This window comes from Crinia signifera, chromosome 1 (assembly GCF_055691185.1).
Source record: "Crinia signifera chromosome 1, ASM5569118v1, whole genome shotgun sequence".
Classification (NCBI taxonomy): Eukaryota; Metazoa; Chordata; class Amphibia; order Anura; family Myobatrachidae; genus Crinia; species Crinia signifera.
This window is the reverse complement of record NC_139217.1, coordinates 218,543,420-218,569,824: the sequence shown is the minus strand read 5'-3', so window position 1 is coordinate 218,569,824 and position 26,405 is coordinate 218,543,420. Positions and strand designations below refer to the sequence as shown.

The following is a 26,405-nucleotide window of genomic DNA, read 5'->3' as shown; positions in this document are numbered from 1 at the left end:
GGGGGGGGGGGGGGCTACACACAGAGTGGAGTCTAGGTCTCATTTTTCTTTGTGCTACAGGCTCTGATCTGGATCAGATTTTGAGGACACTGGGTCGGTTTCTTCAGACTTGGAAGTTTCCTCTGCCACTGAAGATGCCCCTTCACGTGTTAATGTGTAGGCTTTGGTTAAGGCGGTTAGAGAGCTTGTCTCTATAGAGGACAGTGACCAGCTTTAAAATTCTAAGGGCTGCAGTTTTAAATGTAAAGAGAGGGCCTTTGTGTCTTTACGAAAGTCTAATGATCTAGAAGACCCTATTGTCAGACAACGAATGGCCTGGAAGACACCTAACAGGTGTTTTTTACCCCCTTCCAGGGGAGTATAGGGCTAAGTGGGAAACAGCTCAGTAGCTGCCCAATGTCTCTAAACTGGTGAGGACTTCTACTCTTCCTATTCTGCATGCGGCATCCCTTAGGGATTTGGCCAACTAGAAACAGGAAAACTTTCTCAAGCTCATCTACTGCAATGCAGGGGCAATTGCCAGGCCGGCCCTGTCATCTGCATGGGTAGCTAAAGTTTTGGTGGAATGGACGGAGGCTCTTTCCGTAGGGCTATCACCCAGGGAGGATCTGCTGGCAATTGTATCCAATATCCAGCAGGCATCCTTGTATTTGGGTGAGGCGGCCTTGGACGCGGCCATTCTGTCCTTGCGAGTGTCTGTTGTGAAATGATCCTCATGGTTTCATTTTTGGAAGGCTGGTCCTGACTCTAAAAAAGCTTTGGAGGCACTTACCTATGAAGGTTCCTTGCTTTTTGGGTCAGAGCTTGATAAAATTGTAACAGAAAAAAACACAAGAAGCAGCGCTGAAACTACAATGAATAAACCTTTTGTAAGTTAAGAAATGTATTCCTTTATATAAAATTCAATGACGTTGCATCAACATGCATTCACAATATATTTAGAAGTAAAATAGCACTCACAGGATATGGAGTAGAGCCACAGATATAGATGGCTCTTATGGTTTTAACCAAATTCCAATAGGTAAGTTTACCAGAGCTATTGTTGCTTTTGCCATTGTCATGAATAGTAACAGGGATAAGGGTTCACAGGTCCTCAGTATTTATAAGGTGTCTTGATAATAACGCCGCTGGAGGGGTCTGTGAAAATGATGAATGGAGATTGTGGATGTCCATTCATCATCATTTTCACAGACCCCTCCAGCGGCGCCATTAACAAGACACCGTATAAATACTGAGGACCTGTGAACCTTTATCCCTGTTACTATTCAGGACAGTGCCCTTGTTTCATCCCCAGTCCTTTCAGATCCACGGTAAGGGTAGAGGCCAACCCTTCTCCAGTTCCCAACCCCCAAAGGGCAAGCAACTAAACGCTTAGACCATAAGCCCACAGACCAGTCTTCCGCATGACGGACAGATTCTCCACCTGGGGTATCCCATTGGGGGGATTGGCTTTTGCAGATTTCCGCCATGTGGCTGGAATCCACAACAGATGCTTGGGTGATCGACATGGTATAAAGAGGCTATGCCCCTAACATTTCAGCATCTACCACCTACTGTAGCTCATACTTTTCCACAAGTTTACCAAAGAACTTAGAAAAATCAAGGGCCTTGGAACAGGCTGTTCGCAAGCTTTTGCGGTCAGGGATCATAGTCCCTGTACCATGGTCTCAGAGAGGGAAGGGCATCTATGCCAGCCTGTTCCTTGTCTGGAAACCCAACGGGTCTTACCGCCACATTCTGAACTTAAAGCAGCTCAACAAGGTACTGCGCATTCCCAGGTTCAGGATGGAGACTTTATGTTCTATCATCTTGGCATTGGAACTGGGGGACTATATGGCCTTTCTGGATATCAAGGATGCCTATTTGCATGTCCCCATTTTCCTAGATCATCAGACGTTCCTGCGATTTGCAGTGCAGGGGTGAAATTTTCAGTTTTGAGCATTACATTTTGGACTCTCCTCTGCACCCAGAGTGTTCATGAAGGTCATGGCAGTTATGAGGAGCAAGCTTTGGATACAGGGTATCCGTATCCTGCCGTACCTGGATGACTTGTTTGATCCATGGCTCAATCGGAAGAGGTCCTTCAGAAACACTACCCACGGTGGTGCAGTTGTTAAAGGCTCACAGCTGGATTAGCAAATGGGAGCTCAACTGGACATGCTCTGTCAGCGGATATTTGTTCCCTGAGAAGCGTCGCAGGACTCTGCAATCCCACGTCCGAGATCTACTTTCTCACAGGCGGAAGTCTGTGCATACGTGCAAGAAGGTCTTGAGGTCAATAATATTGGCCTTCGACATGGCGTAGTATGCACAATTTCATTCACATCCATTGCAAAAGAAGATTTTAATCAAGTGGTTGTGATCTCACACCAGACTTCAGTAACAGCTGATTGTCCTGTTCCCGGAGGTATGACTCTCTCTCTGTTTTGGTGGCTACTGGATCAGAAAACCTCAAGGCGGGACGGCCATTCTGGATTCAGGAATGGACCCTCCTCATGACGGAAGCCTTCCTTCAGGGGTAGGGAGCTGTTATTTTTCAGCTGTCCTTTCAGTGCCTTTGGAGACCTCCGGAAAGTCTGCTACCCATCAATATATTGGAGTTGAGGGTGGTCTTTGGACTTTGTTAGGCAGAGAATAATTTTATAATGATGAAATTAGAATTTAGAATCACACTGATGCTGCCATTAAGACATGGGGGGAAATTTACTAAAGGAAATTTGTAAAAAATAGGTGTATTTGTATCCAGAAATACACTTATTTTTGACATTTAATATCCCGAAAATACGGCAATTCGTATTCGTACTGATAGCACATCAATACGACTACGAATTGCCATATTTTCGGGATAGTAAATGTCAAAAATAAGTGTATTTCTGGATACAAATACATCTATTTTTTTACAAATTTCCTTTAGTAAATTCCCCCCATAATGTTTGAATAAGTGCACATCAATATGGTTCTGCTTTAACAAGGAACTGTACACTTGTTTGTCTTTCAATTAAAACACACATTTGTTTATTATGAGCGCAATTATGTTTTTATTATGAGTGCAACATAAGAGATACTTATTAGAACATAACTGAGGAATGAACACAGATAGAAGATATTGTTGCCCACATACGAAATGGACAGGAGCAACTACCTATCAGGGCATAGGAGGGGAGGGACTGTCCAGTTGAGGCACAGCATTGGACAGTTCCCGTACTACTGCCTCCTTCTTAAACCTTCCGGGAACACCAGGGCGACTTGCCCTGAAGAAGCTTTTAGCGAAAACGCGCACTCAGCACTTCTAGCCGTGCGGGCGTCACTCTCCGTGTGTGCTATTATAGCTATCTACTATTACCTTAATCTCAGCCCTTCTAAGGGCTAGACTGTTTGCTTCTATGCGCTTTGTGTCACCACCACTATTATAGCCTGAAGCGGCACACCGCTAAACAGTTATCAGTCTAAGCGGCTTAGATCATTTTTATAACCCTGTCTGCACTGCTCATTATTGTACCTTCTATGAATCCCACTAATTATATGTGGCACTGATATATATGCAGTACTAAGTTTATATTCTATGCTATGGGTTAATATATAACCATCTAGCATTCTTAAATAGCGGTTATATACCAATATTTTCCACAACAGCTCTGTGAGACAATAGCTGCATTAAATGTGATAAAGTTCTATCGTTTATCACTCACAAATCTATATGTAACAATTGTATCATCTCAGTAGGACAGCAACAATTGCTGCCTTTGGATGATATGTTTTGAAAGGAGATACATTGTATTCTCTTCCTGTGCAAACAGTAGCACAGTCCACTCTGACGTGATCAGATAAGATTACTTACCATTTGCCTGATAAGCACCATACAATATTGTTACTAAAAAATATCTGAGATTGGACTGAATTTATATTGAACTTTTATAATAAATTCAGCACACACGGCACGCCCGCATGTGCAGTTCTTTTAAAACACACATATGTTCATTGTCTGTTTATTTATGTTGTCTTTTTATCTTTCGCTTGCGTTTATATAGAATAATAAAAGGTATATTTTAGGACTCATTTATTTGTTGGTGCATCACAATATGACAATGTATCTTCATTTTTGATACATTGTACTTTGTCTAGTGATAACACACCCCTGTAACAAATGAACCTATATGGTCCTTATCATATTCAGGGGGCCTCTTGGAAAATAATTATTCATTACAAATACACGGTCTTGTGCGATTGAACCAAACCCACTCTCCATCTGGTACAAGTCCAGACTGATAATGCCACAAAAGTCGCTAATATCAATCACCAGGGTGGCACTCGCAGTTGGGTTGCTATAGTGGAGAATTATTGCATATTCCAGTGGGCAGTGGATTCCTGCTTTATCGGCAATATTCTATACAGGAGATCTCAATTGGGAAAAGGACTTCTTGAGCCGCAAGACCCTTCATGCAAATGAATTGGCCCTACACCTGGAGGTATTCCATATGCTTGTTCGTTGGTGGGGCAGGCCCGAAGTGGACTTGATGGCGTATTGCCACAATTACAAATTTCCACTGTACGGGTCCCAGATTCAGGATCCGGGACCTTGCATGGTGGATGCTCTATCGGTCCTTCGGCCCTGCTCTAACGTATGCTTTCCCCCAAATTCTCTGCTTCCTCGAGTGGTCTGCAAGCTGAAGCTGGAAGGGGGCCCAGTAGTCCTTGTGACTCTGGGATGGCCCAGAACGGTCTGGTATTTGGATCTCCAGGCCCTGTCCATCGAACCACCAATATGCCTACCCCTACGCCTGGACCTACTCGGTCAGGGCCCTTGTCTTCATCCAGACCGACCATGTCTGGCTTTGACTGTGTGGCTATTGAGACCACCCTGTTGAGAGCCAAGCGGTTTATATTCTAGAGTCATCCATACCATGCTCCAGGCAAGCAAGCTGTCCTCTGCTGGTGCATATTATCAAATCTGGAGAGCTTACTTTTCTTGGTGTGCTGAGCGAAGGTTTAATCACAAAACTTTCCGCTTTTCCTGGATCTTGTCTTTTCTACAGAAGGGATTAGAGGCCTGTTTGCATCTTTCTTCCTTGAAAGTCCAGATTTCAGCCCCGTCCATCCTTTTCAAGAGGAAACTTGCCCGGTTAACGTATGTGCACACATTTCTGAAAGGAGTCCTACACATTCAGCCGCCTTTTGTTCCACCGGTGCCCCTCCCTTTCAGCCTCTGCCTTCAGTGAACTTACCATGGCTCACCTGGAAAACTATTTTTCTGTTGGCCATTGCTTCGGCCAGTAGAGTTTCAGACCTGTCTGCCTTCTCCTTCTGTTCCCCATTTTTGAGCTTTCACCCTGATAGACCATGGACCTAGTGCAGGCATGTCCAAAACTACGGCCCTCCAGCTAAAACTACACATCCCAGCATGCCTTGCAATTGTTTTAGCGGTACTCTTTACCTAGAACGGCGCCCATCGCGACCATCGAATGCACTAAAAAACGGGTGCGATGCGATGGCCGCGATTTCCCATAGGGACCAATGTTAAAAGTCAGATTGGACGCGATTTTAGTGTTCAATGCCTCAATGCCCGCGATTTTTCCATAGGAAACAATGTTAAATGGGCCACAGAGCCCTAATAGTCCCCCTGAAGTCTGAAATGGCCCCCACAATTTTTAACGGCACCCCACGATCAACGTCAACCCGAAGCGTGGCGAGCGCAGCGGCGGTACGCGTCCTCCGACCTTTTCATACCCCCACTATCCACGTCAGCGTGGAGTTGAGAATAGAATAGTGTGGCGAGCGCACGCGGATACCTTCACAGGTAAACGCGTCCCCTCGCGGGCTTCACAGGTGTCCGCGTTGCCACGGACACCTGTGAAGCCCGCGAGGGGACGCGTATAACTGTGAAGGTATCCGCGTCCCCTCGCGGGGCTCGCTGCGCTCGCCACGCTTCGGGCTCGGTGGCTCGCTGCGCTCGCCACACTATTCTATTCTCCACGCCGACGTGGATAGTGGGGGTATGAAAAGGTCGGAGGACGCGTACCGCCGCCCCTCGCGGGCTCGCTGCGCTCGCCACGCTTCGGGTTCACGTTGATCGTGGGGTGGCGTTAAAAAATTGTGGGGGCCATTTAAGACTTCAGGGGGACTATTAGGGCTCTGTGGCCCATTTAACATTGTTTCCTATGTAAAAATCGCGGGCATTGAGGCATTTAACACTAAAATCGCGACCAATCTGACTTTTAACATTGATCCCTATGGGAAAATCGCGGGCATCGCGTCGCACCCGTTTTTTATGTACCCGCGATGCCCGCGATTTTTTACCCCCGACGCCCGCGATTGTAATCGCGGGCGCCGTTCTAGGTAAAGAGTACCGTTTTAGCATTCCTAATTGCAAAACTGTGGCAAAGCATGATGGGACTTGTAGTTTCACAAAATCTGGAGGGCCATAGTTTGGACATGCCTGAAATAATGGAATGATCATGAACGTCCACGGGAATTGGTAAAGATGAGCCCAATCATTCCTGCAAAATGACAGAATGGTGCCAGCGTGCTATGGTCTGCTTAGATGCAGGCCAATCACGCTTTATCTCCTGTATGGATTTCACAAGCATGATTGGCCTGCATCTAAGCAGACCATAGCACGCTGGCACCGTTCTGTCATTTTGCAGGAATAACTGGGCATTAGCCCTGTGTCTCCTGAGGACAGAAGAATAAAGGAGCTTTTATTTATTTTTTGTGTTACAAATTGGTTTAAGTGGAATGCACAATGGTCAAAATCTTCCTGGGGAAACTGATTGAATATGTCTCGTTACCAATCGCTTGAAATATTTCATCATCAGTGATGGTTGAGCAATTGGACAGTAGTATGTGAACCTTTGCTTTCAGTATCTGGTATGACCCTCTTATGCAATAACTGCATCTAAATGTTTCTGTTAATTGTTGATTAGTTCTGAACATCGGCTTTGAGAATAATACCCCATTCCTCTTTTAAAAAACTGCTTCAACTCTGTCATGTTGGAGGGTTTTCTACCATGGATACTTGCTTGAGATCCTTCAACAAAATTTAGATGGCATTAAGGTCAGGACTTTGACTTCATCATTCCAAAATTTAAATATATTCTTCTTTAACCATTCTTTGTTCAAATTACTTTTTTTCTTTGGGTTATTGACCTGCTGCATTACCCACGTTCTCATGAGATGTAGCTCATGGATATACTGACCTTTTCCCTTACAATATTCGAACCACCAATATGCCTACCCCTACGCCTGGACCTACTCGGTCAGGGCCCTTGTCTTCATCCAGACCGACCATGTCTGGCTTTGACTGTGTGGCTATTGAGACCACCCTGTTGAGAGCCAAGCGGTTTATATTCTAGAGTCATCCATACCATGCTCCAGGCAAGCAAGCTGTCCTCTGCTGGTGCATATTATCAAATCTGGAGAGCTTACTTTTCTTGGTGTGCTGAGCGAAGGTTTAATCACAAAACTTTCCGCTTTTCCTGGATCTTGTCTTTTCTACAGAAGGGATTAGAGGCCTGTTTGCATCTTTCTTCCTTGAAAGTCCAGATTTCAGCCCCGTCCATCCTTTTCAAGAGGAAACTTGCCCGGTTAACGTATGTGCACACATTTCTGAAAGGAGTCCTACACATTCAGCCGCCTTTTGTTCCACCGGTGCCCCTCCCTTTCAGCCTCTGCCTTCAGTGAACTTACCATGGCTCACCTGGAAAACTATTTTTCTGTTGGCCATTGCTTCGGCCAGTAGAGTTTCAGACCTGTCTGCCTTCTCCTTCTGTTCCCCATTTTTGAGCTTTCACCCTGATAGACCATGGACCTAGTGCAGGCATGTCCAAAACTACGGCCCTCCAGCTAAAACTACACATCCCAGCATGCCTTGCAATTGTTTTAGCGGTACTCTTTACCTAGAACGGCGCCCATCGCGACCATCGAATGCACTAAAAAACGGGTGCGATGCGATGGCCGCGATTTCCCATAGGGACCAATGTTAAAAGTCAGATTGGACGCGATTTTAGTGTTCAATGCCTCAATGCCCGCGATTTTTCCATAGGAAACAATGTTAAATGGGCCACAGAGCCCTAATAGTCCCCCTGAAGTCTGAAATGGCCCCCACAATTTTTAACGGCACCCCACGATCAACGTCAACCCGAAGCGTGGCGAGCGCAGCGGCGGTACGCGTCCTCCGACCTTTTCATACCCCCACTATCCACGTCAGCGTGGAGTTGAGAATAGAATAGTGTGGTGAGCGCACGCGGATACCTTCACAGGTAAACGCGTCCCCTCGCGGGCTTCACAGGTGTCCGCGTCGCCACGGACACCTGTGAAGCCCGCGAGGGGACGCGTATAACTGTGAAGGTATCCGCGTCCCCTCGCGGGGCTCGCTGCGCTCGCCACGCTTCGGGCTCGGTGGCTCGCTGCGCTCGCCACACTATTCTATTCTCCACGCCGACGTGGATAGTGGGGGTATGAAAAGGTCGGAGGACGCGTACCGCCGCCCCTCGCGGGCTCGCTGCGCTCGCCACGCTTCGGGTTCACGTTGATCGTGGGGTGGCGTTAAAAATTGTGGGGGCCATTTAAGACTTCAGGGGGACTATTAGGGCTCTGTGGCCCATTTAACATTGTTTCCTATGTAAAAATCGCGGGCATTGAGGCATTTAACACTAAAATCGCGACCAATCTGACTTTTAACATTGATCCCTATGGGAAAATCGCGGGCATCGCGTCGCACCCGTTTTTTATGTACCCGCGATGCCCGCGATTTTTTACCCCCGACGCCCGCGATTGTAATCGCGGGCGCCGTTCTAGGTAAAGAGTACCGTTTTAGCATTCCTAATTGCAAAACTGTGGCAAAGCATGATGGGACTTGTAGTTTCACAAAATCTGGAGGGCCATAGTTTGGACATGCCTGAAATAATGGAATGATCATGAACGTCCACGGGAATTGGTAAAGATGAGCCCAATCATTCCTGCAAAATGACAGAATGGTGCCAGCGTGCTATGGTCTGCTTAGATGCAGGCCAATCACGCTTTATCTCCTGTATGGATTTCACAAGCATGATTGGCCTGCATCTAAGCAGACCATAGCACGCTGGCACCGTTCTGTCATTTTGCAGGAATAACTGGGCATTAGCCCTGTGTCTCCTGAGGACAGAAGCATAAAGGAGCTTTTATTTTTTTTGTGTGTTACAAATTGGTTTAAGTGGAATGCACAATGGTCAAAATCTTCCTGGGGAAACTGATTGAATATGTCTCGTTACCAATCGCTTGAAATATTTCATCATCAGTGATGGTTGAGCAATTGGACAGTAGTATGTGAACCTTTGCTTTCAGTATCTGGTATGACCCTCTTATGCAATAACTGCATCTAAATGTTTCTGTTAATTGTTGATTAGTTCTGAACATCGGCTTTGAGAATAATACCCCATTCCTCTTTTAAAAAACTGCTTCAACTCTGTCATGTCGGAGGGTTTTCTACCATGGATACTTGCTTGAGATCCTTCAACAAAATTTAGATGGCATTAAGGTCAGGACTTTGACTTCATCATTCCAAAATTTAAATATATTCTTCTTTAACCATTCTTTGTTCAAATTACTTTTTTTCTTTGGGTTATTGACCTGCTGCATTACCCACGTTCTCATGAGATGTAGCTCATGGATATACTGACCTTTTCCCTTACAATATTCTGGTATAATTCTGAATTTACTGTCCCATCAATGATGGCAAGTCATCCTGAGCCAGATACAGCAAAACAGGTACAAACCATTATACCACCACTACCACAGTGTTTCATATGAAATTTATATGCTGGAATGCTGTGTTCATTAGCTAATGTAAGAAAGGCATTCCGTTGCTTTTGAGGTTACCTTGTATTCCTTTTTGACCTTGCAAACTAATAGACGCCTTGCTATTGGTATGATCGTTCCTAAACCTCGAAGCGTGATAATGTTCTGGAGTTTTCTCCATTTGTACACAAACTGTCTGGCTGTTGATTGGTGGAGTCCAAGCTCTTTAGAGATGGTTTTGTAATCCTTTCAAGTCTGATAAGCAGCAAAAACTCTTTTTACTTTGCATAATACACATCCAAAATATCTGTTAAGCCTGAAGGTTCACATCATTTTTCTTATGATTCTGAAGAGTTCACACACTTTCAAGCACCACTGTACATTTACAAAGATATAGACTATTGTGCATTATGCAAAAATTTACATGCAACTAAGATTTTGGACCATTGTGAATAAGTAGCATGGAAATTTGCAGATATGATACTTTAAATGAAAAATATGCTGGCAATTGTTTTGTAAGCCATGTTTTGGAAGGCAATGTTTGTTTGTTTTTGTTTTTTAATCCTATGTTGGCTCATTGAATTCCTCTTGTATTTTTAGGGCATTTGGTGACCACTTTGCCTGGGAACTGAGCTTTTCCCAGGACTTGATCTAGTTCTTGCATGACAAAGAAAAAACCTGTATGGTACTGGACACAAAACTATGTTACGGGTGCTTTTTCTTAGTAATTGCTTGAATTTGGCTCACTGACGATTTCATTGTTGTATGCTAATCTTAATTTCTGTACCTACTTTGCTAATTTATTTATTTTAATTGTTTCTTCAACTAATCTTCTATTGTCATTTTTCAAACACTTGCGAGGAGCTGATTGGTTGGAGCCCCATTTAAGATTAGTAACAAGGGATAACTAAATTATCGCACATTATTAAATATGCCACTAGACTTTCAAAATGAGCTGTCCTGTGAAGCCAAATTTGTATTTTTCTATTGTTTTGTATTGCATGTCTAGTATTTTCTTAAGGCTGATTACAATTAATTATCTAATCTTTGGAAAGCACAAAGTGCTAAAATCTGTATATCTGTTAACGCATCTTCTATACATTTTTAGATTGCAATGCGGTTTTCACTATTGTGTAGGTAATTTTCCAAGGCAGGTTTAAGGGTAAGTATCACAATTGTTAGAAAGGGGGCTGTCGGTGTGGACTAGATAAAAAATGTGTGTTTTATAATGACGAAATCCCACAAACATTATCGGACACACCAGATCACATGACAGTGCAATTTTCCCAATTATTGCGTGCCTTAACTACTTCCAAGTGTCGGTAAAACACCATCACTGAACAACAATAAACACATGCATCACAGAGACCTTACATAAAAATAGAAAATAAACATACCACTGCCTTGCTGACAGTTACATATTTCAGAAAATGCAAACATTGCTACATAACTCAAAGGGCCCGACCTCAATCTTCACCAGATTACTGCTGCAATGATCTGTTTAAAGAACATAAACAGGACTGGTTTTTTTTATTTTATTTGTGCAGTATGTTTTTTCCGTACATCATCTTGCATAGACCAGTTTTGTAACTGGGACAATTTTTAGAAAATCTTGGGTGTGCGGTTGTGTTATGAAATATAAATGCCTTGAGTGGCTGAACACACTATGCCTTTGACATCATATGGTTGAGCAATAATAATAATAATAATATAATCAGACTGATTAAAAAAAATGTGGTTTGCACAAGAAAAACATTAGTTATCCTATATAATAATATGCTCCTCACCTCTATAGGGTTAAGTGTTTGGGGTGTTGGACACTAGATGGCGTCCTATGGATGTAAGTGTGGCAGCCCATTTTGAGTAAAAACGGGCTCACCTTTAGTAAATGTGTCTGGAGTGAATTATTATTATTATTTTTTGATGAGCTGTTTAATTATATTAAAATATAGTATTACCATTTCCGGTGGGTGGGGGCATCAAGTATGGCTGCTTTTTAGATATCCCCCCGTTCGAGACAGAGAAATCATCTATAATCCTGCTCCATCTTTCTCTGAATCAAATTGATTCCTGTCCCATTGTGCAGGTGAAGTGACATTGTTTCTAAGGAGCTCTGTCTTGCTATGGGATTCTCATTTTCACCAGAGTCCGGCTATCAACCCCTTGAGTGTTATGCCTTGTAATTTTCCAGGCTCAGCAGCGCTGCTGCTGCGGGCTTTCCCGGTCATACCACTAATATAGAATAGGTCTGGAGCAGTACCTCTGGAGCCCCCCCCCCCCCCAAATGCCCCCAGTCCCCCCGTCACCTTTGCTCCGGCGATCGGTGCGCCAGAGCTCCCCTGCCCTGACCCGCCCGCCAGCTAGCCCGTCCCGTCACTCACTTTATAGTGATGTCGGCGGCAGGCTCGGGTATAGTCGGCGCAGCTCAGGGGGACTTGGGATCGCTCAGGCACCCGAGTCCTCCCGAGCCGCCGCGAACATCCCCCAGCCTGCCGCCGATGTCACTGCAGTGCTGAATGTGACAGGCGGCTTAGGCAGGGGGGAGAGCGGCAGCAGGGAAGCTCCGGCGTACTAACGCCGGAGGTGGGGGGGGGGGCTTCCAGCCCTCTCTGGTGGGTTTTGCTGGGGCAGGACAAACCTGGTAGGTTTGTCCTGCCCCAGCAATACCCACCACTTAAGGGCCATTATTGGCGCGATCATATGTGCGGCAGCTTTCCGCTGGAATCCAGGGGACCAATGGACAGAGAGGATCATTGCGCCTATAGACTCTCACTGCGGAGAGACCTAAGCGCTGCTTCGTTCCCAGTGCCTGGCGCTGAACGGCGGTAAGGAGGGGAGATCAGGGTTGGAAGCTCCTGCAGCTGTTACTGGGAGGAAGGATTCAGAGGGAACTGGGAGGCGTCTCAGTGGTCTTATTTCACCCATTTTGTCTGATGGCCTCGGTGGTCTCTGGGGTTCCTATGCTTCGAGCGGATCCCCGACCCTAACGTCCTGAAGAGGGAAGTAGAGGGGTTGGCCTGCAGTGAACTTGGAGTTAGTTCCCTGTACCCTCCATAGCCCAAATTCATTGTGTCCTCCCTGCACATCACCCAGGCTGAGTTGGCAGTTACCCACCTTGCTCTCCCTCATGCAACAGTGCACTACCTGGCAGGAATTAGCCGGATGAATCACTTTCGACAACCCCAGTTTATTGTTTCCTGGCTGATGCCGGTTCTACACAGTGGTGTGTAAGAGACACATTTCACACTTCCCAACAGGGTATTCGCTGGTTTGGGGTTGACTTTTGGGTCACAGCTATTAACTGGACTCCATTCCAACTTGGTTTCTGCAGATATGGAAGCTCCAGCTTTGTTATCCGTAGATGCTCCCTCACTCAACACTCTGGCTCAAGCATTGTGTGAAATTTTACTACCTTATTTGGATTTACATTTCGATCGCTTGGTGGCTTGGCTGACTCTTACCTCAGTTACCACTGATCCTATTGTGGATACTGCCGCCTGCCAGGAAAAAATAGAGGAATCCAAGATTCAGGCCTCCACAAGCAATATAGTACCCATGTCTGTTGTTCCACTGTGTGAGCCTTTGGAGGAGTCTAATCCTTCTCATGCACCTTTCCATCTGGGTGCATTGGTATCTAATATGGGGATGTACTCTGCTTCTTTTGGAGATGGCCTGAAAACCTCAGAACATAGCTATTTACTAACTAAATATTTGAGCTATACCACCAAGATGATTCCAGTACTAGCCTCATGTGGGCTGCGCCAGAATTTTTTTTTTGGGGGGGGGGGGGGGGGGGGGGGGGGACTGGATCCTGTGACTCCTTCTTTGGCATTTCCAAACTATGATATACCTTTTTGAATTTAATGGTCGACCCGTATAGTTTATGCCAGTAATCTCTGATTGATGACTACACACTGTACTTTGCATTTCTCTCTGTTAAGATTGTTTTCCATGTTGCTTTAATGTTTTAGGATACACAAAGCCTCCTTTCATACCCCTTATTATGTTTCAGGGCCTTTTTGGCCCGATCACATGAACATTTTGGCTATATTACCTTCATACTTAGGACGGCTTACATGTGCACTGTTGAGGGTACTTGAGGACCAGGGTTGGGAACCACTGTGGTAAGAGACACCTGCAATTTTATCATATGGACATTGCTGTTAAGTGTATGACTTTTCTGTAAAAACTCAGGATCTGCATCGCAGGCAGTGGTTTGGGATGCAGGGAAGGCTGTCATTAGAGGGTCATTAATTAAGAGGATAGCGCAAATAAAAAAAAGCTCGCGGGAGAAAAAACAGGAGTTGGAAAAAAATAATAAAATACTAGAGGACCAATATATGCAAAATAGAACAGAAAGAAATAAGGAAGATTGGATGCAAGTAAATAGAACATGGATAAATGAGCTGAAGGTAGAAGCCGTGAAACAAGAAGGATTCCTAGCCCATTTTAAATATATCAATGAGGCTAGACCTGGGAGTTACTTGGCTCAGTTAATTAGGAACTCAGTACCCAAAAATCATATTGTACAAATAGAATCAGAGTCGGGGGTATGTGTAGACACAACACCAGAAATCACACAGGTATATGTTGAGTAGTATAAAAGATTGTACACATCTACACTGGAATATGGGGTGGAGGAAGTTAAACAGTACCTGGCAGGGATACAGATTCCAAAAATAAATAGAGAACAGTGTGTATTAATGGAGAGCCCTATTACAGCTGAGGAGGTAAAAGAGGCCATAAATCAACTAGCAGGTAATAAAGCACCAGGATGCGACGGAATCCCGGCAGAAATCTACAAGAAGCATAGGGAAAAAATAGCTCCCTGGTTAACAGACCTGTTTAATGATAGCCTGATAGATGGGAAACTACCCGAGTCAATGGACGAAGCCCTTATAATAGTAATCCCTAAACAAGATAAAGATCTATGTAAACCAGAATCGTATAGGCCGATCTCATTGATAAATATGGATGCAAAAATACTTGCTAAAGTACTGGCCCAGAGAATGGAGGTAGCCACTAATGATGCCATCCACCCAGATCAGACCGGGTTCCATAGGGGTATGAGTACAGGGGTAAATATTAGACGTTTATATACAAACATTCAGTTAAAAAAAGAACAGGAAAATGAAAAGGCTATTATATCACTAGACGCAGCAAAGGCATATGACTGTATTGAGTGGATATACCTGTGGGCGGTGATGGAAGTATATGGGTTCGGGCCTAAATTTATAAGTTGGATCAAACTGCTATACAGAGATCCTAGGGCTAGAGTCCAAATTAATGGGTATAGTACAGAACCGTTTGAGTTGACTAGAGGGACAAGACAGGGGTGTCCTATGTCCCCGGCCCTGTTCAATCTTGCAATAGAGCCATTGGCATGCATATTGAGAACTACGCATAAGAAAGCGGGGTTTGGGCAGAGGCGGGGAGATAGAGAAATAATATCAATGTATGCAGACGACATGCTGTTCTACCTGAGAAATCAGACGGTGGAATTGCCTGTCGTGCTAAGAATAGTAGAAACATTTGGGAAGTACTCAGGCCTAAGAATAAATTGGGGGAAGTGTAATATGATGCCCTTGAGAGGGAAAATAGAAGCACAGGAAAATAATGGGGGTCTACTGAGCTGGGTGGATGACACCAAATACTTGGGCATTCGAGTTGCCAATGAGGTAAAGGAGTTTATTAAAATGAATATTGAACCACTCATTAAGATATACCAGAGCAAGGTCCAAACATGGAGCAGAGTACCCATGACAGTAACAGGGAGGGTAAACCTAATAAAAATGGTAATATTACCAAAATTTTTATACATTTTTCAGAACTCACCAGTATACTTACCCATGAGTATATTTAAAAAGTTAGACCGTATTACAACCTCATTTGTATGGGGGGCAAAGCGGGTAAGACTAAAAAGAGATACCTTAATAAGATCAAAATATTGGCCAAATATATCAGGAGGGGGTATTGAAGAACTATAGCCAACTAGATCTGGAATATAATCTACCAAGGGGCTATTTTTTCCGATATTTACAATTGCGGGGTAACCTCAATCAGTTATATGGAGGAAGCAATGTAAATATAGAAGACTCCCTAATTAAGATAATGTTAGATAAAGAAAAAAAGGTGAAGGTGGCTGAAATATATAAGAGATTAGTAAACAAGCTTGATAATCCCCAAATAGACAAAATTAAACAAGAATGAGAGAGAGATGTGGGGGACATCAGTGATCAACAATGGAACCGAGCACTAGCCTCACCAACAAGGTCCACAGAATCTATACGGTTCCAACAGATTCAGCTATATATCTTACACAGGGTATACATCACGCTAACGAAAATTAAAAGATTTGATCCAAACAAAGAGGATGTATGTCCTAAGTGTAGGAGCGCTAAGGGAACATTCTTCCATATGGTATGGCAATGCAAGATGTTTAAAGAATTCTGGGATCAGATAATCCACAGAATGGGTAATTTAGGGATGTCTGAAAGGGATTATAATGCTAAAACATGTCTATTAGGTGTCATAGAGGAGGTAAGAAATGGGAAACTAAACAGCCAACTATTTGAAAAATTAACAGCCATGGCTAAGGTTATAATTGCTAGAAAGTTGTTGGCGCAGGAAAGACCTGAATTGGGACAGTGGGTAAAATTAGTTAATGACACAGTAGAACATGAAAGACATATGTATATTAGGAAAAGAAAAAAATATAGGGAAGTTTGAAAAGATATGGACACAGTGGACACAATCACAGCACTGTAATAAATTAAACACAAATTACACAATCAGAAGGTATAGAGTGAGGGATTGAGGAGGGAAGCTCCGAGGAATATATGCAACTGGGGGGGAGGGGGGGTAGATGTCTTGTAGGATGAATGGGATGGATAGAAGAATTTATATAAAAATAATGAATGGTATAACTATAAGGAACAACCTAGGTGAAAAATATAACAATACCAATCAAGTACCAACTGAGTATACGGGTGTATATATGTATAGAGATGATTTTTGTATATGAAAAAAGCAATAAAGAAATACTGAATTAAAGAAAAAAAAAAAGTGTATGACTTTTCTAAAAAGGAAACTATTCCCTTTATCCGAACGGGTGCCTACGCAATATTACTGATAAAAAGACATTGTGGAACTGTCTGGATCTGACAGTGTGTACGCTGATCGCAATATTGGATGATCTATGGCTTAAAAGAAATCCGACCCACAATTAAGGATTAATTGAGCTTGTCCTACAAAAGGATATAAGGTTTCTATGTAACAAAAGACCACCTTTAATAACAGACTCATTGTGTTTTTTGGTACTTGTTTCCTAGCACGGCGCCACCGATGTCAATTGTATGACATCAGGTCGGAAAAATCGGTCGCATCGCATGCGATGCGACCTATTCGACCCGATTTTTAATTGTACAGCCATCCTGATGGCTGATTACAATGTTAAATGCCCCCCCAGACCCGATTTTTAATTGTATACCCACCCTGATGGGTAATTATGTCAAATGCCCCCCCATTGTGAACGCCGTGATCAACACCAACCCTGAAGCGTGGCGGGCATTACTTCATACGTATTCCGTGTCCCCTCGCGGGGCTCGTTGTGCTCGCCACACTTCGGGTTCGGAGGCTCACTGCACTCGCCACACTATATAAAATCAACTCCACGCCGACGTGGATAGTGGAGGTATGAAAAGGTCAGAGGACGCGTACCGCCGCCGCTCGCCACGCTTCGGGTTTACGTTGATCGTGGCTTTGCGTTAACAATGGGGGGGCATTTCACATAATTAACCATCAGGGTTGGTATACAATTAAAAATCGGGTCTGGAGGACCATTTAACATTGGGTCCAATGCAAAAATCGGGTTGGTCGCGTCACATCGCATCACATGCCATTGTAATGGCATGCGCTGCGACGGATTTTTACAGGAACGTCTTTTAAGCCCGAAAATGGGGTCTGATCGGGTCCCATCGCATACCTTAAGTTATGGTATCCGATGGGCACCGTGCTAGGTAACAAGTACCTGTTTTTTTATATACATACATTGATTGTATATGAATTAAATTTTAATTAATGTATTGTCATATTAAGTGTTTGTTTTTGTTTTTAATAAATTGTTTATTTCATCTTGTGCACCTTTGAGCGCCCTACGTTCTTTTCTTTCAGGTACCAGGTAGTGTCTTTGAGACTGCCATGCAATTGTTTCCTTTTAGGAAGTGATAGGTTATTTATATATGGTTCCCAAAGGGTCAAGAAACTCGCTACCTTCTTTTCTTTGGATAGCAGAGTTTCCATCAATTCATTCTAAAAATAAAATTACAGTTTTGTAAAAATAATGGTATTTGTGGAGGTGTGTTGTCAAGCCATCCTTGCAAAATTGTCTTCCGACCCGCTGCATTATAGGCCAGTAACCGTTTCGTACTATGTAAAGTCATACGTTAGTTAGAAGGAAAGATTCCCAAGATCGCCCACTCTGGTGTGAATGGGACCTGATTAATCAATTTGGCTCCTGCATATCTGCGAATAAGGAGCCAAAAGTATTGGATAAAAGGGCAAGACCATAGGCAATGGAAAATATCGGCATTTGTCTGGTGGCATCACAGGTGCGCAGAATTGTTAATAGCTCCCATTTGATAACGTCTTACAGGTCACAGTTATTCAAAAAGGTCTGCTCCAATGCTGTGTCGGTATATGTCACCGTTTTATGGAGCCAATCCATTAAGTGACTCAAATATCTGGCAAATTGATACCCCCATTCAATTTTGGTTTCTGTAGTTTCCTCAGGGCAATTCTAGCCCTTCCAAACAAATCTTCTAATGAGCATAGTAATTTCAGTTATATCAGATTTTGTCAATAGAATCGGAAGGGATTGAATTGAGAATAACAGTGGGGAATTGCTACCATCTTTAGCAGATTAGCTCTACCCAGAAAAGAGTGGCAGTTTTTCCCATGATTTAATATTATTACTGAATACCTGGAGTGCTCTATTAATATTTTATTTATATAGATTATGTATATTGCGTGGAAGGGAAATTCCCAAATATGGAATATAGTCTTTTGACCACTGGAGGTGAAATGGTCTAGCCCTGGTTGTGGTTCTCCTACCTGTTCCCAGGGACATGGCAATAGACTTGTCTAGGTTAATATAAAGTCCTGAAAGTGAACTGTATAACGAAATAATCTGTAGGATATTAGGAAGGGACCTTTCCAAATCACTAATATATAAAATAATGTCATCAGCGAATGCTGAGATCTTGATTTCCTGTGAGCCCGATGTTATTCCCTGAAATGTCTGATCATGGTTAAGTTTTCTTAGCAAGGGGTCTAAGGAAAGATTGAAAAGTAAGGGGGACGGGGGTCGTGGCTTGGACGGCCTGGGTGTAGGCAGCAACTTCCCGGAGCTCCTGTACTTTATCCTATAAACCTGGGACCGGCAACTGGCGGACCGCGGTCCATCTCCGGACCGCAGAAGCCAGAGCTCCGGACCTCACAGTAATTCTGTAAATATGCCTGGGGAAGTGAGACATGATGTCTCCTTCCCCTGACGAGCGACCGTCCTATCGCGGCGCCTCACGTGGGCGGGGGCTGAAGACGCGGCCAGCGTGATTAGCTGGAGACGCCGCGCCAAGCCCGCCCGCCAGCCAGCCAAGTGAAGGAGCTGCCCGACCGCCCTCCCGCCCGCTGAATGAAGGAGCTGCCTGCCCTCCCGCCCGCTGAGTGAAGGAGCTGCCTGACGCCGCACCCCACGCCTGAGCAGGGGCTGTCGAGCAAGGGCTGTCCCTGGAGAGAGAGGAGAGAGTCCAGGCTCTGGAGAGGGATGCAGGCAGCGGAGCCGGGAGGCACTTTTAAGTGCCTCTGCGGGTTGCGGCCTGCCCGTCCCCTAAGTACAGTATGCAGAGTTTGCATTTTTAAAAAGGTGAGCAGAATGTGCCTTCATTGTCCCTGTATTGCCAGCATTGTCCCTGTATTCAATACAGGGACAATGCTGCCAATACAGGGACAATGCTGGCCATACAGGGACAATGCTGGCCTGTATGGCCAGCATTGTCCCTGTATGGCCAGCATTGTCCCTGTATGGCCAGCATTGTCCCTGTATTGGCAGCATTGTCCCTGTATTGGCAGCATTGTCCCTGTATTGGCAGCATTGTCCCTGTATTGGCAGCATTGTGCCCGTATTGCCAGCATTGTGCCCGTATTGCCAGCATTGTGCCCGTATTGCCAGCATTGCCAGCATTGTGCCCGCATTGCCAGCATTGTGCCTGCATTGCCAGCATTGTCATTGTATTGCCAGCATTGTGCCCGCATTGCCAGCATTGTCATTGTATTGCCAGCATTGTGCCCGTATTGCGAGCATTGTGCCCGTATTGCCAGCATTGTGCCCGTATTGCCAGCATTGTCATTGTATTGCCAGCATTGTGCCCGTATTGTGAGCATTGTGCACGTATTGCCAGCATTGTCATTGTATTGCCAGCATTGTGCCCGCATTGCCAGCATTGTCATTGTATTGCCAGCATTGTGCCCGCATTGCCAGCATTGTGCCCGTATTGCCAGCATTGTCATTGTATTGCCAGCATTGTGCCCGTATTGCCAGCATTGTCATTGTATTGCCAGCATTGTGCCCGTATGGACCTCGACCAAAATCATTTTAAACTTCCGGACTCCATCAAAAATTACTTGCCTACCCCTGTTATAAACTATCCTGATCTGCCTCACCTAGCGACTCTACAACCTGATTTAAGCAGTGCACCTCTATCTGAACTCCCGCTATCCCTGCTGGTGCTCTCTCGCTGCCTCTGCCTGCCGCTCCGATGGTGAAACCTACTGCGGCCTTCTACTACTCCGGCGTCTGGATACCTGCACCATCAGTGCTCGGCTCACCTATAAGAAGCACGGCATCCTGCTCCTGGGTGGCCCGGCGGGCGGGTGCGACTCGCGCTGTTAAACCCCCCCCCCCCCCCGGCTATTTTGCAGGGAGAGCGGTGAGCAGTCTTAACTGAGACTTTCTACCGCAAGCTGCACGGGGGAGCCGGCGCCATCTTGCCCGGTTCGCAGGGTCGCCGGGCTGCGGAGCTGGGCGGAGGCTGCTTTGAAGCTACTGTCATCTACTGCTGGAGCATCCCTCTCCTTTTCTCCTTTTACAACACAGATACCTGGCGGTTAACGCAGCGGTGAGTGAAGACTGTGGAGATATATTGGGAGTGCTGACGTCAACTATCCTGCTTGTACTACTGGACCTTTTTTTTTTTTTTTTAAACCATTGTGTGTTACTCCTGTGTTGGAAGTTAGTATACCTGTGGCCATCTTGACTCCTCCTGTTTCAGCGTCTCTGCAGGGAGTGCATTGCGAAGTGCCTGGAGCTGCATGTTGGTCTGCTCCTTGCCTATATACTCCCAACCGTCTGCCTTTCTACGTGAAATTGGAGGTGTGCTAGCCACCACCATTGTATCGCTGATTACATCTGTATCAGTTGGTTTGCTTCCCCCTGCTTCCGACTCGAATCATGGCTACTTCTCTGCAACAGGTCCTTCAGGCTCTGCATGCCTCTACTCAGAGACTTCTGCATAAACTTGATGGAATCCACTTGGATTCTCGTTCCCGCCCACATGGACCTGAGCTATGTGGTGGAGAAGATGCGGTTGCTGTGCCTACCTGTTATAAGCATGTACCCCCTTCTGCTCCTGATATTTTATGTTCAGACTCATTTTCCCTTTCACATACCCATAAGACTAGTGTTGAGGGTACTGGCGATGGTGTTACCCACTATACTCCAATCTCTACAACTCCTGTATCTCTAAAGTTAGCGGCACTGGATTCCTTCTATTTCTCTGCAAAAAGTGACCAGAGGGCTATAAATGCTGTGCCTATTTATTATAAACCCACATTGATTGCTTATCCTGAAGCTGTATGTTTGGATGAAACATCCCTCTTTTGGACCCATGGAGTATGTGATGATGGGGGTGAGAACGCTATATCTCTCAACTACAACCCTGCCTCTCCTATGAATTTTGAGACTATCTACATTTTGCATAAGATCCTCCCATTGGGTATGCCCAAATTACAGGATACTGTTTCTTCATGGATGGACTGTACAATGCCACTGCTGTTTCCTCGTCTGTCTTCCCCATGCTTGTGTTGGGTGGCTCATGTCATGGGCATCCATTTTCTATCTATATTGCTCCCTCCATCTGGAATGACTTGGAATGAGAACGACACTGGTCTACCATCATGTCGTGTTGTTGCAAGCTGGCCAGACTAATATCACATGTACCTATTACTTGTACTTATGTATACTTTTCTCATTGAATGTTGTTATATACGAAGCGTTCTATTAAGATTTAACCTAGCTTAAATATTTAGATATCCTGATATATTTGGCCCCTGCTACTATCCGGCTACTCTCCTTTCATGTGTGTGTGTGTGTGTGGGGGGATTAGATAGGTAGTTTAATTAGTGTGGGGGGGGGGGGGTACGGTTAAGGGAACCAGGTACACCTAGTTGGGGGTGGGTTGTACAGGGTGGGCAGTTACGGGGGAGGTTTGCTTTGGGATTTTGGGTGGGTATTGTTAATTTCGTTTCTCCTACCTCCTTGATTTGACCAGACAATTGAATAAGTTATGATAAAAGGAAACAATGACTACCTTACTTGCAATGGTGTTATACGGTTATATTCAATTGTGGTAGTTTATTTCTATTATACGTGTTTTATATACACGCTAATCCTTGAGCCCAGATGGCGCCTTTGGGTAATAGGTATTTCTTCATCCTGCACTGTACTGATCCTACCTGTTATATCCACGCATATTCCCCTTGTTCTATTATTACCTCTAAACACCACTCTATCATTAACGATTTCTATGCATTATCTGCTGCATTAATATCCTGTGACTTTATTTTGATATATGTGAAATGTGTTGTCTGGTCCACTATAATATATGTCTATGTCGGGAGTTTGTATGTTTGTTTGCCTTGAAAATCTCAATAAAAATTACTGAATTTAAAAAAGAAAAGTAAGGGGGACAATGGGCACCCCTGACTTGTACCTCTTTCCAGAAAGAACTTCTCCCACTAATAGCGAGGCTGACGGCATTTGGTAAAAGTATCGAATCATATCAATGAACCCCTTATCAAAATTTCTTCCCTCCAATACCCTAAATAAGTGAGACCACAGAACAGTGTCAAACGCTCTATTTATGTCTAAGCTCAGGAGCATCTTGTCGTCGCCGGACGAATCCCCAGCTATAATCACTGCTGTGATTGCCGTGCGGATGGCTTTTATCGCATGCCTTTGTCGCATGCCTTTCCCGTACAAAACCAACCTGGTGTTCCATTAGAAGTGAAGGTAAGATGGCTTGAAGTCTAGTGGCCATAATTTTTGTCAATAGATTAAAGTCAACATTTAGTAAACCAATTGGCCTATATGAAGTCATTAGTGTGGGGTCTTTATTTGGTTTAGGTAGGAGCATCACATATGCTTCGTTAAACGATGGGAATAATGTGCCGTTATCTTGTACATCTCTGTATAATTCCAATAGTATTAGGGCTAGATGGGGTTGTCTATAGTATTCCCCGGTGAATCCATCTGGACCTGGTTACTTTCCCAAGGAAAGACCAGAAATGGCTTCATTGATCTCCTCCAGAGTGATGGATCCTGCTAAGGATCTGAATTTAGTTTAGGGAGTGTAACATCATTAAAAAACTGGTTTTGATCTTCAGGACTGAGTGGGGGTGGGGGGAGATTGAAAGAGATTCACAAAATAAGTGTGAAATAATTTCAAGATGTCTTTTGATTTAGTAGCTATAGAACCAGTAGAAGGTTTGGTTCTGGTTTTGAATAATCTAGACAGAGAAGCCAAGAGTTTACACGCTTTGTTTCCCCATTTGTAATATTTATATTTCGTATACTGTAGGGAGGATTTAGCCTGTGTTGCCAAATAAGTTTCTAGTAGCTGGCGGGATTGCTTGTAAATGGCCAGGGAATTCTCCGTGGGGTTTGCTGTATAAGCTCGAAAGGAATCAAGCATGGAAGCTCAGTGTCTCGTATTCCACCTTGGCTTCTTTTTTCCCCCTGAGAGACATAACTTATGACATGTCCCCTCATCACCGCATTAGGGGCCTCTCAAAAAAGGACTGGCCGGTCCCAGGAGTCCAAATTATCATCCACATAATTTGTCCAGTGATAGTCCAGATATGATTTAAAGTCTTCTTGACTATGCACTTTATCCCAGTGAAAATGTCTTGATATTGTGAAATGTCTTACGTATATGTTTTGTATGTAAAAGAAATTTAATAAAAAGTAACTAAAAAAAAAAAAAAAAGTCTTCAGATTGTTTCAAGTAATGGGGGAAATGCCACAAGCGGTCTATATCCTTCATATCTCCACTATCATCCTGGGTGACTTCAATATTGCTATTGACAGTCCACCATCTTTGCATGCTTCCAAACTCCTCTCTCTAACGTCCTCTCTCGGCCTCTCCCAGTGGTCCGACAGCTCTACTCATGAGGAAGGCCACTGCCTTGACCTTGTTTTCACCAAGCTGTGCTCAGTATCTATTTTACTAACACTGCCTTCCCTCTATCTGATCACAATCTCATTACCCTCTCGCTCTCCTCTATTACCCCAAGCTCACTGAAATCATACAAGCCTACTCTAACCCGCAGAAATACTAATGCTATTAATTTTCAACAACTTTCCACCTCCCTGCTACAACAGCCCTCACTAATTTCTATATTTACCTCTCCTGACTCTGCTGTTTCCCACCTCTACCAGACTCTTGAAACAGCCCTTGATGAAGTGGCTCCAGCTACCCATTACACCCCACGTAGGCTTAGATGCCAACTGTGGAAGTCCAAGTCAACTACGAAATCAGTCACATAAAGTAGAACGCCAATGGCGTGAATCTCGTAGTATGACTGATTTCCTCACATATAAGACTAGCTACCACTCCTACTGCAATGCTTTGGATGCTGCCAGACAAACATACTACCAATCTCTCATCTCTTCTCATGCCACCAACCCTAAGCAACTTTTTAACACCTTTAAGTCTCTTCTATACCCTCCCGCTCCTCCCCCACCGGCTACCATCAGTGCACAAGAACTTGCCTCCTACTTTAAGGACAAGATTGATAACATCCGAGATGAAATGGTATGCTCTTCCACAACCTCTAACCCTCTTTCTTCCCTACCTGAATCCTCTGGTGCTTTCTCTTCATTTGAGCCCACAAATGAAAAGGAAGTACAGTATCCACACTCTTCTTATCCTCCTACTCTACTACCTCTCCTCTTGATCCTATACCTGCACAAGTCATTAAAAATCTATCTCCTGTGCTTATTCCAACCTCAACTAAAATCTGCAATCTCTCTCTAACTACTGGTACTTTTTCTTTTCTGCTCAAACATGCAGTGATTACTCCTATTCTAAAAAAACTGAATTGTGACCCTAACTCTCTCTCTAACTATCGTCCTATCTCTCAGCTCCCATGCCTCTCCAAGCTACTGGAGAGACTTGTCTACTCTCGCCTCACAAACTTTCTTATCTCTCACACCCTATTAGACCCGCTTCAGTCAGGCTTTCGCTCTCAACACTCCACTGAGACAGCACTGACTAAAGTGGTGAATGATCTGGTAACTGCTAAGTCTAAAGGCCATTACTCACTACTTATTATTCTAGATCTTTCTGCTGCGTTTCACACTGTTGATCACACTCTTCTCTTACAAACACTACACTCCCTAGGTCTTAATGATACAGCCCTTTCCTGGTTCACATCTTGCCTATCTGATCGCTCTTCCAGTGTTCGCTTCTCTGACTCTACTTCCTCTTCATTACCTCTTGTCAGTCGGAGTTCCGCAAGGCTCAGTCTTAGGTCCTCTGCTTTTCTCAATCTATACTTCCTCTCTTGGCAAACTAATCAGCTCTTTCGGATTTCAGTATCACTTATATGCGGATGATACTCAAATCTATCTATCAACCCCAGAGTTGTCAACAGTGGTTTTGGGTCGAGTCTCTGAATGTCTATATTTCCAAAACGGAATGACTTATATTCCTGCCAACTAAGAACAGTTACCATCCTGATATCTCCATTGCTGTTGACAACTCAACAATCTACCCTACTCCACAAGCTCGTTGCTTAGGGGTCATCCTCGACTCTGAACTGTCCTTTCTTCCCCACATTCAATCTGTCTCCAAATCATGTTACATGCATCTAAAAAACATATCCAAAATACGACCGTATCTCACACAAGACACTACTAAATCTCTAATCCATCCACTCATTATATCCCGTATTGATTATTGCAATGGTCTACTAACTTGTCTTCCCAAGAACAGACTCTTGCCACTGCAATCCATTTTAAATGCAGCTGCTAGGCTGATCTTCCTTGCAAGAAGCTCATCGTCTGCTGATCCGCTCTGCCAGTCCCTCCATTGGTTAACTGTATCTTACCGTATTCAATATAAAACACTTCTACTCGCATATAAAGCTATTAACCATACTGCACCAGCATATATCTCTTTATTTCTCACAATATATCTCCCATCTCGACCACACCGCTCTACACAAGACTATCTATTACAGGGCTTTTACAGGACTTTCAGCGGGCTGCTCCCATCCTACGGAATGCCCTTACATGC

At 44.3% G+C, this 26,405-nt stretch overlaps 1 protein-coding gene across 5 annotated transcripts in view; it reads left to right on the top strand.

Annotated features, from left to right (window-relative positions):
• The window catches only part of MFSD12 (major facilitator superfamily domain containing 12), a 231,268-nt gene that overhangs the window by 147,442 nt on the left and 57,421 nt on the right, over nt 1-26,405 (top strand). Inside the window, exon 10 of one of the 5 annotated variants that reach the window (XM_083179272.1) lies at nt 10,372-10,769. The exons of the other annotated variants lie outside the window; for them this stretch is intronic. Within the exon in view, the coding sequence (XP_083035398.1) occupies nt 10,372-10,403 (32 nt within the window). The 3' untranslated portion in view covers nt 10,404-10,769. Of the gene's footprint in view, nt 1-10,371; nt 10,770-26,405 lie in introns of those variants that run through there. 5 annotated transcript variants of the gene reach the window in all.